This window comes from Rissa tridactyla, chromosome 13 (genome assembly GCF_028500815.1).
Source record: "Rissa tridactyla isolate bRisTri1 chromosome 13, bRisTri1.patW.cur.20221130, whole genome shotgun sequence".
NCBI lineage: Eukaryota > Metazoa > Chordata > Aves > Charadriiformes > Laridae > Rissa > Rissa tridactyla.
The window spans coordinates 14,302,744-14,316,451 of NC_071478.1; the positions used below are offsets into that span (position 1 = coordinate 14,302,744).

At 39.5% G+C, this 13,708-nt stretch overlaps 1 protein-coding gene across 4 annotated transcripts in view; it reads right to left on the reverse strand.

Annotated features, from left to right (window-relative positions):
• Positions 1–13,708, reverse strand: part of MED13L (mediator complex subunit 13L) — a 202,042-nt gene that overhangs the window by 9,751 nt on the left and 178,583 nt on the right. For all 4 annotated transcript variants that reach the window (XM_054219664.1, XM_054219663.1, XM_054219665.1 and 1 more), the window contains 8 exons: positions 12,624–13,068; positions 11,176–11,395; positions 8,192–8,380; positions 6,271–6,494; positions 5,665–5,807; positions 3,799–3,957; positions 2,596–2,772; positions 180–334 (listed from right to left, as the gene is read on the reverse strand). In XM_054219664.1, coding sequence (XP_054075639.1) covers positions 180–334; positions 2,596–2,772; positions 3,799–3,957; positions 5,665–5,807; positions 6,271–6,494; positions 8,192–8,380; positions 11,176–11,395; positions 12,624–13,068 — 1,712 coding nt within the window. The remainder of the gene's footprint in view (positions 1–179; positions 335–2,595; positions 2,773–3,798; positions 3,958–5,664; positions 5,808–6,270; positions 6,495–8,191; positions 8,381–11,175; positions 11,396–12,623; positions 13,069–13,708) is intronic.

Genomic DNA, 13,708 nt, shown 5'->3' on the forward strand with positions numbered 1-13,708 from the left:
GAGGCATCTTCTACAACAGCATTTAACCAGCACCTTCAATTTTAACGTTAATTTCTGCTTGCCGATGACCTAATTATATTTGAGAATCTACAGGAAAAAAAAAAGATTTTGTTGGAGGATTTGGGTCTTCTTTGCGTTTTATCTTAAGTAGCACATGCCCTAAAGTGCTACAGCCTTACCCTACTATGCTGGAAGTGAGATCCCACTCCAATGCCAGATGGTGATCCAGGGGAAGGAACCGGCGAGGAATTTGGTGAAGAGTGAAGATTCCCCGTTATTAAAATTCTAATGTCATTGTCCATGTCATCTGGGAATGGGAGGTCAAACATGTCATCTGAAAAAGAAAAGAAAAAAAAATAATTTCCAATGTGCTGTACTCATTTTTGTCAAGAAATTTTTGTCATTTATTACCGTTCCCTTTAATTTATTCTCATTCCATTTTTTTTTCACATAGTCTCAAGACAGATGAAAGCAGAGATAAACATGTTACTGTTTAATCCTTCTTAGTACCTTTGACCACAACCGCACAGACTTGAAAGGAAAAGTTGGCAGACATCTATTAAAATCATGCATTTTAACAATGGTCACAGAATGAACAAAAATCCCGTCATACCAGCTTAATAAAAATCCAAATTGAACTCTGTAAGAGAAAAAATGGCACCTCTCTGCAGTGGGTCACAGAAATCCATTAACAAAATCCTTGAAATACATTAAACAAACCCAGGTTTGTTACTCTCGGCAGGTGCTGCTCTTCAGGCCTCCGGTGCTGCACACCGGCACCCCGGCACGTGTGCTCAGAACCCTCGGGAGCAGCCGCAGGGGCATCGCTCACGGGATCACTGCGGCAGCAAGGCCTGCCCCACACTCACAGGCAAGGCACCGTCGGGATTATTTCAAATACTGCACCAGGATTTCCTGCCACACAGCTTTTAATATTTTACTTTCATCTCAGAAATTAAATGCAGTCATATTATCGTAAGTTGCTATTTGAATTTGGCTTATGTTAATGTGTGGGAAGGGCGTAAAGATACAATGAAAATGTGTTTGCATTCTGTGAGAAGTACATTCCATTACCGAGCCATTTGCAACACAGGTTATGATACCACGAGTAATTTTCATGATGGAAAGCTAAGACATTATAAACACAGAGCAAAAAATTACAAGCATCACAATATGGTTTATAGGGTTTTCTTCCTTACCCAGATTGCTCAGCCGGCAAAGATGTTTCAGCAGGGAAAGATGTTTAAACAGTATAATGACAATTAAAGTACATTTTAGGGCACAGAAAGGGACAGTGGGAGCGGGAGCTGTCTGAATTAACCAGATTAATTGGAACTGCAGCCAAATTTATACTAAAACACATGGAGCCCTAAATAAGAGTCATGCATTTCTACATATTATAATAAATAATTTCTCTTGAAAAAGAAGAATTTACTCCGCATGAAAATGGGAGTGTGTGTCTTGAACTGCTTTCACCTGCAGTCCTAGTGTTGCAGGTGGTTGTTTTTCTTCATCTTCTGAAGAGAAACACTGGATTGCCAGAGCAATGAATTAACCGAAGTTTATTAACTTCTGTGCTACAACCCCAGTAAACAAAACAGAACTAATGTTACGCTCTGCTTAGCCTCCAAAGCATAAATGAGATGGCTAATAGCATAGGAAGCAGTTTAATCATTAAGCAGAACAGAGTTAAGAAAATTAAATTTAACACCATTTTGGAAAACGCCAGTTCTTGTACCTGATTCTAATTAGCATCTGAAGTACTAAAGGGCAGGTTAACGCAGGTTAAATATTTGTCAGCACAGCGTTCAGTCAGGATTCTGGGGCCCTGAAAGGACAGCTGCGGAGGTATTAAGAGGGGTAACTTCCCTTCTGGGAGGCCCACTGGAATTCCAGGAGGAACAGATCAAAGCCAACTCTTTCGTTAAAAATAGTGGGCCTTTCTTCCTCTCTGTGCTCTAACCTCCCTCTTCATAAAATCCTTGTTATAAATGTTTGTAGTTACTCTTGGTTTAAATTTTTTTACAATCATTCTTAAGGATTTATGGCAAAACAGTTAGGAAAATACTTGTTTGATATAAAGTGTTAACCAGAGTCTTGCTGACATAAACTATAGGGTTAAATGCGCTTGAAAAACCACGCTGCTAACATTAAGAATTCTAAGGTTGGTCTATTTTTGCCTACTTTACAGGAAGATTAAAATTCTAAAATAAGTACCTCCTTCTTCACAAGCTTTGTAGACACCAGGGCATGAAGCAAAGCACTGCTATAAAAAACAAGTTGACCTCATCAAGTCACAACAAGAAGCAGCAGCATTTTATAGTCCGTGCCATTTCGCGTATTGATTGGTCTGTATCGCTTTTGGAATAAATCGGCATGATTTATGAAAACAGACTTCAGAAAAACCATAGTATGTTATCCTGAACTTACAAAGTACAGTCGTGTTCTCTTAAATTAGGGTGGCATGGAGTCGGGGGGGGAACACTGGGCCACTTGGGGTTTTTATTCCTGAGTGGTACAGCTCTGCTGGTTCTGAGAAGGCGGCTGAGCATTCGCAAGGATTTCTCCTGTGACACTGGAGAGGTGCTTACTCACCATTAGTGGGGCTGAATCCATCCTCATTGGGGTAATTTGCCGGTGCTACCTGGATGGTAGCAGAGGTTGGGAAAACCAGGATGTGTGTACAGGAGGCATCCTGGGGGGTGTTCAGCTGGGACGACTGCAGATTCAGCGCAGTGCTCCGGCCAAACACTGATCCCATGGTGACAGCATCTTCCCGAACAGAAGCAACAGCAGAGACATTAATTTGCATCACCTTCCAAATACATGTGCCGTGTTCAATTAAATTTCTGTGCATCTAAGCTGGGTTTCCAAGCTAATACACGTGTTTGAAGGTTCTTATCTTAAAAAGAATAAATTACTAGAGGAGCTTGAAATTAAGATCACAGTTTGTATAGATAATGTTTGGCTATGTGAATTCCTATACGATGCCCCACCTTTCCTTTCATTCTGCTGCCCATTAAACAAAGATTTACTTGTTAAACGAGTAAATTAAATTTATTTTCAACACACACATCTGTATAATTGTGCAATATACCCCACTTCGGTGGACATGAAAAAAGCAGAACTTGCCATCTACTTTCTCATGTTACAAAATCTCTGCTCTGAAAATTATTCAACTTGATGAGTAATTTTCAAGCCCATTTAATTCTGTTCCATGTAGTAATCTTTTATTTCTAAGCTTAAAAAAAATCAGAGTAGCTTGTAAGGATATGTCACCCCGTACATTAAAAAGTATGTGCTTACATAATACAGCAAATAACTAAAGGGAACCTCAAAATTCCATTTTCTTTCAACTTAACTCTGTGAACTGCTGCTTATAATAGATCTTTCCAAATAACTTATGAAAGGCAGGTACGTTTATCCTTCCTCCCATTTACAGAGACTCCTGCTCTTTCCCACTGCAGAGTCTCACAGCGTCTGCGGTCTTCCTCGCATGAGGGCATCTACGACATCCCATTTCAGCTGATGAGAACTGGTCTAGCTGAAAACAAGACCTCCCCACGGAAAAGGGCATCAGTTTGGTAGTGGCACACGGGACTCTTTCCCCCAGGAGCCTACACTCCCAGTGTAGCTTCTCTTCGTGGTATTTTGGGGAATTCTGCTGCCTCAACCTACATTTAGCCATGTTAATCAAGGTCGTCTTGTTGGACTCAAAAGTCTCCCAGAATTAACGTGTTTAAGGTATGATAAAAGAAGAAAAGTTTCGTTGGCATTTAAATAGTTGGATAAATGTACCTGGCATCACAACAAATGACCCCTGTGGCTCCATGGCAACTAAGCAGGCACTGAGGATAGAAGGAGAGTCCGCTGAGGAGATGCCACACATGCGGCACACCTCCTTCAGCTGTTTGCTGATTGTCTGCAGGGAACATTCCCCAAGGAGGATACTCCAGTCTGAAAGGAATAAACGTTATGGTAGAACAGAATGGAGTTCTGAAATAGACAGCACTTGCTTGAAAATAGCGAAATATTAATAACACTTTGCCTCTCATTAACACTGTACTATTCTGGACTACCTCCCCCCGTAAACAAGGTGATGGCTCCGCGAACCGGGGATTCGAGCAGTTACTGTAGAGCTGTGTTTTTTCTGTGGTAGTTTGTTGGTTTTCCCATGAGCTAACCGCGTTACTCTGGCAACTCACTGAAGATGATGTGTTTCTTTATGAGTAAGTCTCTCATTCTACCTGTAAGGTAGAGGAGGCACTTATCTGATGTGAAACAGGGCAACATAGAAGGATTCATTTTCTTAAGATTTTTTAATGCTTTTTTATTTACATACAAATCTTTTCCTGAAATGTACTAATTCCTTTTCTCAAAAAGGACATCTGTTTTCATCTAACATGCTGCATGATTGGAATACTTGAAACATAAGCCAAGAGAGATGAATTCACACACTCAACATCAGAGAATGTCATGAATAAAATACACTAAATAAAGCAAATTTACGTGGAGGTGCAGATATACATTCAAGAAACTACATTTAGCCATTTAAATGACACTATGTGTCCGAACAGAGGAAGGGAGCTGACGATTAAATTCTTAATCCGTTTTCCCGCCTTCGTTCCATTTAACTCCTGTGTGCACGATGGATGCCAAATTCCCCTACCAGGGCAGGCAACAGCTCTTGTTCCCTACATGTACTACATGGGAGAAGGCATTTAATTACTGCTTTTTCCCCCTGTAGAGTATTTCTTTGTGCTTTCAGACTGAATTGTTATTTATTGTGTACTATTTTCAATTTTTTCCCCCTTCTCATGAAATACAGAATCTCTTCCAATAAGCTAACCAGAGGAATTCAGTTATTAATGTAAAAGGACAAATGCTCATGAAATATCTGTATCCTCCTGTCTAATTTATCTTCACGTTCCAACTCGGGAGATGGGCGAATACTGAGAGCACCCTCTCAGAATCCCATTTTCTTCCAATCAGTTACCAAGCAAAACCTGAAGCGTGGCTGCAGCCACTAGAAATGGCAGAAAAGATGCTGACTGCATGTATTTCAGTTAGCGAGAGGAGTCACTGCTGAAGTGAACAAGGCAGTCCCTGCCCTTGCTTGGATTAAGGCACTTCTACCCAAACCACTCCAGAGCTCCCTTCAAGTTTCCACAAAGCTGTTAGGAACGCTAAATCTTGGGAACTCTGCAGAGAATACCTTATTGCTATTGAACACTGATTATCAGTTAGTTTTGTATACCACAGAAAAAAAATTGAATTTTTTTGTTCAGTAACTTTTTTTGCAAGAATTTTTTGTTTGTTTCATTTATGTTTAAGTTTAGGAATCAGAACTGAATCCCATTTCTATTTCTGTGACAGGAAACAATTGTTCAAATCTTTTTCTAACACGTGAGGAAACCCATGGCATCCACTTGGAAGCATCCACAACATCTACAAGACATGAGCGAGTAATGTCAACCCTGGTGTGCAAACAAGCACATTGTTTATGCAAACCAATATAAATACTCAGTGCCAGGGTAGGATTAGCACTCTACATTTTCTGGTTTTAAAGGTTCGTGATCGATTCTGTAAGCCATTCTGCCTTGCACACTACGGCCATGTCTTCATTCCAAAGCCACAGGGAGTGACAGCACTGACGGTTCATACCTTTTAACTCCCCGTGGCCAAGGCGGCCGAGCCGCCCGATGACAACTCTCCAAGGCAGCGATGTCATCTGTACAATTCCAATGCACCATTCCCATAGCTTCTGCAGACCAATCTTACGTGCAGACAACTTGCTCCTCCTCGACCTGAAGGTTAAGGAAGAAAAAAAAAAAGTAAGAAGAGAATCAAGGACAATATTCAAATTTCTATTCTGTGTCATTATTTCACTGCTTACCCCCTATAGGAGTTCTTACAGTTCTGTGGAATGCCTAACTTACCTTTTACTAACAAGAAGCAGAAAAAGCACGTGTCTGCTTTCAGTGCTATTACTGCAGTCACATGCAAGAGGTGTCAATCTGCTGAGCAACATACCAGTTGTTCTTCAGGGTAAGATTTGTAGGTAGCATTTGTAAAACAAATGGAACACACTAACTTTTTTCCGCTGCAGTTTATAAGTTTCTTGTTAGTGCCAACTGAAATGTTACCACTGTAACATCACCATGATCACATCAGCAGGAAACGTGATCAGAAGGGATGTGCAAGAAACCGATGAGAGTGAGGGATGACAACTATAGACCTAGATATAGTGCAAAAAGTAAAGGTTTCTACCTGTTTGGTAAATCAATATTAACTATGCAGGTTTCCAACAATTCACCGTGAAGGTCCGTGCAGGATGCCAGAAGCCAACGCTGATCGTGAGACAAACAGTATCCAACAAAAAGCACGTTGTATTTCTGACTGGCCTCTCCAAATGTTTCTCCCAGCTCTGTCTGCTTGTCTTTGATGGGTGCCAGTATGAAAGGAGGCGAGTAGAGCTGGATTGGGCTGGGCCTCTGCAATGAAGTCAACACAGTCATCAGCAGATACTGCAAAACTATTTAATGCAAGAAACACAAACTCAGATGGCAGTGAGTACACAGAAATGCGAGTTTGAAACAATAGATAAATTCAAGGCATTCATAGTCAAGAGAGATACTGGGAAAAGGGTGGCTATCGACAATTCATTTCTCTAGTTAAAACTGATGCATTTCAAAACTTTTCTAAAGATTTCTTTTTATATACAGGGAAGCTAAGGGATGAAAACAGCCTTTGGACAGGGTGATACCAATCTCTGAAACAGGAATTTAAACCTGGTACTAGGCAGATCCTTTCGCTAGAATTGCTGGCATCTGCTCACCTCTCTTCATTCACAAACCACCTACGGAACAGTGGACAGGATGATCTGATCTGAGGTACCGCGGACTTCAATCAGAAATTGCTTAGGTAGAGCTCAAACTTCGTATACGGTTTTCTGTCTAGGCGTTAGGTTTAATATACTTATAATATCAGTATAATATAATACACTGATAGCAAATGCATGTAAAATGGAAGCAGCAGAGATCTGATTAATTAAGTAAGCTGAATGCAAGCTGCTCATGAAAACATTTGCCCTTTTTTGGTGTCCTTTGTATGTTGAAGAAATTAAACATGAAATGCAAAGTGCAAGTTAATGAGCTTAGAGGAAAAGTTACAGGGTTTTGTTAGAGACATTAAGGGAATATCGTATTTCTGCTTATGTCACTCTCTAGAAGTACAGCACCCTGGCAACAGTGCAGGAGCATTAATTAAAGGGAGGGAGATGCTTGCAGGGGTCTTGCAAGTTTATTGCTCTTCCCCTTACACGTAAATAGTTTGAAGGATGACTGTTGTAACTTGCTGCAAAATCCATCCTGCCGCACAGATCCCATTCTGAGGGAAGCACGAGGAGAGAACATGAAGAGGAGACGCCTGGGGTGATACTGCTTTTAGAAATTTTCAGTGAGAGCTTGTGGTTTTATGTGAGTAATGAAATGTGCTGATAGCTGGGTTTTATGATGATTTTGAAACTAGGTTTTTAAACCCTAACAAGCATGTCTTTATCCCAAGGTAAGTGTTTAAGTGTTTAGTTGGTCCATTAAATCTAAATAAAACAGTCATTGTTATCTTTCAAAGAACGAAAAACATTCATGGAAAGTAGGATGGATTATTCTTCTTTTGAAATCCCTGAAATTCCAGAAATAGGGCTTGAATGTTTACAGTTTAAAGAACAGATGAAAGATAAGCCCACTGAAATAGGGGGATTTCTCCATTACCTCAGGGAATTAATGTAGTGTCTGTAATTAGGCACAGGAACTTATTTCATATATATGCATATATATGTATATATAAATAAAGGTTGGACATAAACACTTTGTTGTAGGAATACCATAGACTAAAACTACAAAATGTCTCAGAATCCCAAGTAACAGTGTACATTTTCTCTTCTTTTATGATGACCTTTAACCTTTTATCACTCAAAACCAGAAGCTTAAAATGTTTTGAAAGCAAGTCCTCTGACAGTTTTCTTACTATTTTCTATTTAGTATTAGCTTACCTTTTGCCTTTATATTGTCATTGTCTTTTATACCTTGAAAAAAAACTTCTAAAAGTATTCTCTATGTTTTGTTTGATATTTGAGAAAAGGGAATACAGTTTATTAGCAGGCTTTCACTTTCTTGACACCAGTACTAACCTCAGGATTTTTGAGGGTCATCTCAATGCTGGCGGCTGGCCCAAAGCCTGTGAGAGACTTGATGTGAATCTGTGTGGGCAACGGCCTCCTGCACTGGCAGTACACCGAGAACGCCAAGGACTTCAAGTGCTGAATGTAGAAAACCTGTTCATCCTTCATTGTCTGCAGCATGTACTGGCAAGGCACAATCTGTATCGTTCATATAAACAATAAAACATGATTGAAAGTCTGCAAAGAGCTGTTTGTTAATAGCAAACCAGGTTCACGCATTCATTAGTCATTTAACAACCAAGACACTTTGTATGCGGTAGTCAGTTATTTGCATTACAGCACCTGCAGCTTCCCTACTGCCCTTCTGCACGAATGGCTGCAACATTCAGCGACGATATTCCTGGTACAAAACTGCTGTTGCCATTACAATGATATATTTAGGGTTGCAAAATCTCTCAGAAAGCCAACACTCCTACCCTCCAATATAATGGAGGAGACTTTTTGGAGGGCAACAACAACCGAATAGTGCTATAATACCTCAATGACAGCTGACAAACCCAGCTTATCAGAAACTCTAAATGAATTTTGCTTTCTGTGATATAAACATCATTGAATAAGAAACCCAGTCAACTACACAAAAAGAACAGATCGTTTTCCCCAGTCAAGTCTTAGTTTTCTGAAGTCCACTTTCACATTTATACTGCAATTTGGGAAGGGCACCTAATTACATGTATAACATTTATCAAAGCATACTAGAAGTAGTAACTACTAGTGGCTTTTACAAGCAACAGCCTAAAACCTGGGGGTAGTTTTAGTTTTAATTTTTTTTAATCCTCAGTCCAAAACCAAACACCCATATTCAAACACCTTTAATTTGTTTCAGACCGATCAACCCCTTCATTTGCAGGTAGCCTTTACTGTATAATCTCGGGATTCTGAACGTTGGGTTCCGGCAGGTTTGGTTCCATAGTTTGGGGTTAGAATTATTTGCTGGTCATGTGGGAAGGGGCACTATGGTGTCGTTCTTAAAGACGACTGCAGAGAGCAGAATTAAGATTCTGTTGTAATGATTTATGTGGTTGTTTCTCCTGTTCAATTTAGTAAACAGTGGAAGCCCAGCAACCGTATGCTGCTGTTCAGTTTTATTTGTTTCAGAAAGTAACGTGAAGCAACACTTCCATTTACACGTTCAGCCAGCAAGAAACAGAACCACAGCTAGATGTGCCTGTGAGACTTGAGTTTGGTGGTTAAGGCCCATCTGCACAGGAACAGAAAGGAGAAATAGCACCACATTCCTTCACAAGTAAACAAAGCATAACAAAAATATTGTTTTCAGTTCAAATCCTTTTTAAAATTAGAATTAAATCCACATGACAAATATTTTCAGTAGTAATAAAAACTGAAGTATCACAAAACTTTTACTACTGCATGGTTCTTGCTTGAACCATTGGAATTTTGGTAGCATATTCACAGAATCTTCATGGTTGGAAAGGACCCTTAAGATCATCGAGTCCAACCAAACAACCTACAATCTCTGCCACTAGAGCATGCCCTGAAGTGCCACAAAATACTAAATACTTACTAATATATAATACAAAATACAAAATAAATAATAATAATACAAAATAAATAATACAAAATACTTCTACTTACTAAATGCGACTGCATTTTTAAAAGACAACTACTTTATCCAAAAATTTCAGAAGCTCAGCTTTTCTGCTCTATATATGAATTGTAATAAATCTGTAAAGATTTGGGTTTGATTTTTTTTTCAATAACTGTATATTTGTGTATACTGTGGTACAGCTGTGAGAATATTGTGCTGGTAGCTATATCATGTTTCCCTTTACTTAGAGAAAATTGGCTACTCTTTCTTTTGACTTGAACTGGCAAAATGCCACATATTTGGAAAAACAAATGGTAAGTGCCCAGAAAATAAGCAGTACTTAGAAAGAGCTGGTAAGCCCATTTAGATGTTCTTGCATTTCAGGCATTGCGGTATCTGGCTATTTTATTTTTAGTATCTTCAGGTCTGAATCAATTAAATTGCCTGCAGTCTATCAAAATACGACGTTGTGAATCTGATTTTCAGTTCATCCCCAAGCATGAAATATTTTGGTGACAGTTCCGCCCATCATTTCGGGGAACGATGAAGTCAAGATTACCAAAAACGACAAATGTTTTCCATACCCAATTTGAAACACTATAATAACTTCCAATTCTTTTTTTTTTTATAATTACAATTAAAATACTTTTAAGCTAAGTTGAGCATCCATGAGTAACGTATATAGAAATCATTCACATGTTGCTTCTTGCATGCATTGCACACGTACATGCACAGCTTGTAATCTCGGGTCTCCCCCCGTTTATTTCGACTGCGCCGCTGAGAAAGAGGAGGCAGGGCAAAATGTGGGCAGTCTGGGCAAGAGGCCAAGCTCTGCTTCTGACTACACAAATTCAATTCTGAAGTAATTCCATAGTAAGTAACTCTTATTATATGCCAAGTTACATGGTAAATTATTTTTAAGAAGCAGATAATAACAACACAATAGCTAAATTATGCATTAAATGTCTGGTTTCACATACTTCTTTTGGATTAAACAGCATAAATCAAGAGAATGTAAAAATCAAACAACTCAACATGCAAAACAATCAAAGGAGCAACTGGACGTTTTTGGCAATGGCAACCCAACTCGCTACTTAAATAATTGAACTCCCTCTTCAGGAAGCATCCAGCACGTATGATTGCTAGAACCACGCAATAGATTTGATGCAAGGATACTGTGGCTGCCTTAACTTAATTTCCTCATCAAAACAAAAGCAAGTGTTTTTTTAATATAGAGACTTATACTGTCAACAAAATAATTTGTAAACATCACTGAAATTTTATATGTTATCTTCCATTTTGTATCTTTTAGTATAGTGTATGTATCAAAAGTATGTTGTGACAGAATGACTCTCCAGTATGAAGATACAGAGGAAAGTAGAATTACCTGGAGAATGAAAGAATTCCTCATGTTCTCAGGCAAGTTATCCAACATCTCCGTGTAGCATCTCATCAAACTTAACAGCCAGAAGTTGGTTGAGGCAGATTCTTCATCTGCAGTGTAGGTAAAAGGATCCACCATGTAGATGACAACTGCCGGAGGGTAGGCATTGCTGTCCGCAGATTCCGGCTCAGTGGGAATCCCTATTCTCTCCCGCTCTGTAACCCTAGAGACATAGACGTTGTTAAATTCAAAGGCAACTTACAATTGTTAATTACTGTTTTTCTGTAGAGGTGTGCAAGGCTGAAGCAGAGGAGGAAAAGGGGAGTACTAAGTGATTCTTATGTGCAGAAGCAAAACTAAAAAACATGAAAACAGCGATTAAGGAGAGATGACACTTAGAGCAGTTCTGAATCCAAAATACCTGTTATTAATTATGCATTAAAGATACTTACCTAAAGTCTAACATAATTTTTTTAATGCAATCAGAATAGATGATGTCTGAAGAATATGGAAAAGTTGACTAATACTAGCTCTGACAGTTTTATTTTTATGTATGTGCATGCCTGAGTTTTGGTGCTGTTTAGGGTTTTCTTTTGGGAGAGATGGAAGGGGGAGAGAAGGAATTGAGAACTGCGGAAAAGTGCCAAAGTAATATTCGTGGAGACTGAAGTCCTCTATTCAGTTACAGAAAAGGTTCCGTGGGTAATGGGAGGAGCAACTGAACATTTTATACTTGGTAAAACACTCCTCCGTGCCTCAGCCATGAATAGGAGGCTCAACATCTGTAAGTGATAAAAAGCAGCTCAGACTTACTTTGTCAGAAACCATGCTGCCGTTGATGAAACGGTATTTTGCATAGATTCAGTGAACAGATGTCTTAAGGATAACCCGAACTACAACAGGATGTGGGCTTTTCACTTAAGATACAGGAACTCCATAACATATATCATGACTATTAGTAATATGCATTATTATGAGAGTAATGAAAAACATGTTCACTCAGGAAGTTACTTACATAGGATGTTATAAAACCTTTTCCTAATTTTATGTCTGATGGATGACTATTTATAATGAAGTCTTTAGAAACGTTGTGCTGCTAACATTTATTTTGAGGTAACAGCAATGTAATCCTGTTTCCTGACCTCACAGGGTATCCTACGGCATCTCAAACAGCACTACGACACCCACGTTCACGCAGCTGAATCAAGCTTTGTTTCTTGTAATGAAAAAGGAGAGGTTTGTTTTTTCCAGCTCCCCTTTATCAGTAACTGCTACGAACAAATAAAAGTGGTCCCTGCTCCATTTACAACTGGTCAGTAGTACTGCACATGTCAGAGGGTCCTCTCCTTTCAAGGACTCACAGAAGGCTTAAAGGTTATGAGTTGTACGAAAGCAGAACAGCGGATTTAATTAGAAGTACTTTGAATCATTTGAGCACTTAAGTAACTTACCCTTCCTGTCCTTCTTGTTGCTGTTGTGGTACGTTTTGACCTGATTCTGCGTCTCCTCCAGGACCTGTGCTTCCTTGCGAGCGGTCTGCTGTGTTTCCTGCAGTGCTGGTGTTTTGCCCTGAACCAATGTTCCCACTAAACCCCGGGGTAGAGGTAGTGGTCATCTGGTTAATGCCGGGTGTTGCAGAAGATGCTGACAGCTGGGGCACAGAGGATCCAGAGGATGAACTGCTTCCTGCTGGAAGGCTAGTGGTCCCACCACTGGGTGTGGAGTTAAAAGAATTGCCTGTCGATGGTGCCCCAGCAGCCGAAAGACATGTTGAATTTGAGGGTGCAGGTCCAGTGTTCCCAGGTATTGTTTGTGTCTGGCTTGCTGGCGCTGGGGTTTGGTACTTAGGTGGCAGCAACAGGCTGCTGTCGAGCTGCAGAGTGGCTAGGTAAGGTGCTGAAACAGCAGAGAACGAGGAAAGGAGATTAATGACAGTCTGTCAGATCAAAGCAAGCTGCATTAACCATAAAGTAATACAATATTTTCTGCGCCACTTTTAGAATATTCTAAGAGTATACAAATGCTAAGTGAATATGATCTCCATTATAAATATTTACTTTGGAATCAATTCTTCAGGGCTTCAGTTCTAACTGATATGAGTCAAATGTCTTTAAAAACAGGACTGACTTTGCGGAGCTTTGTGAATCGGAGTTGGTACTAACATGTCATTACTTCTGGCTAGATTGTGTTGAGATAATAGCTTTATATAGTGCTCAGCTTTGCAATCTACTGCAGGTTGTCTTTGTCAGACTGAAAATCTAAAAGTCCTTTTTACCTGAGCTACAATAATGGCAAACTTTAATGTAGTTATTTTTGTTCCTCAGTATCAGAAAAAAGAGATATCACAGTGATTATTTTTAAGTAATAAATGAATAAAACCAAGCAAACTAATATTTATTATTTATTTACTCTGCAAGGTGGTAAATTACCAGCAGGGGAGGTTTCCAGCACTGCCCTTGCCAGATGCCTCAGGTGTGAACTGAACAGCCCAGTTCCTTAACTGGCTGTGCACATACTATATATTTCTGTATGTAAG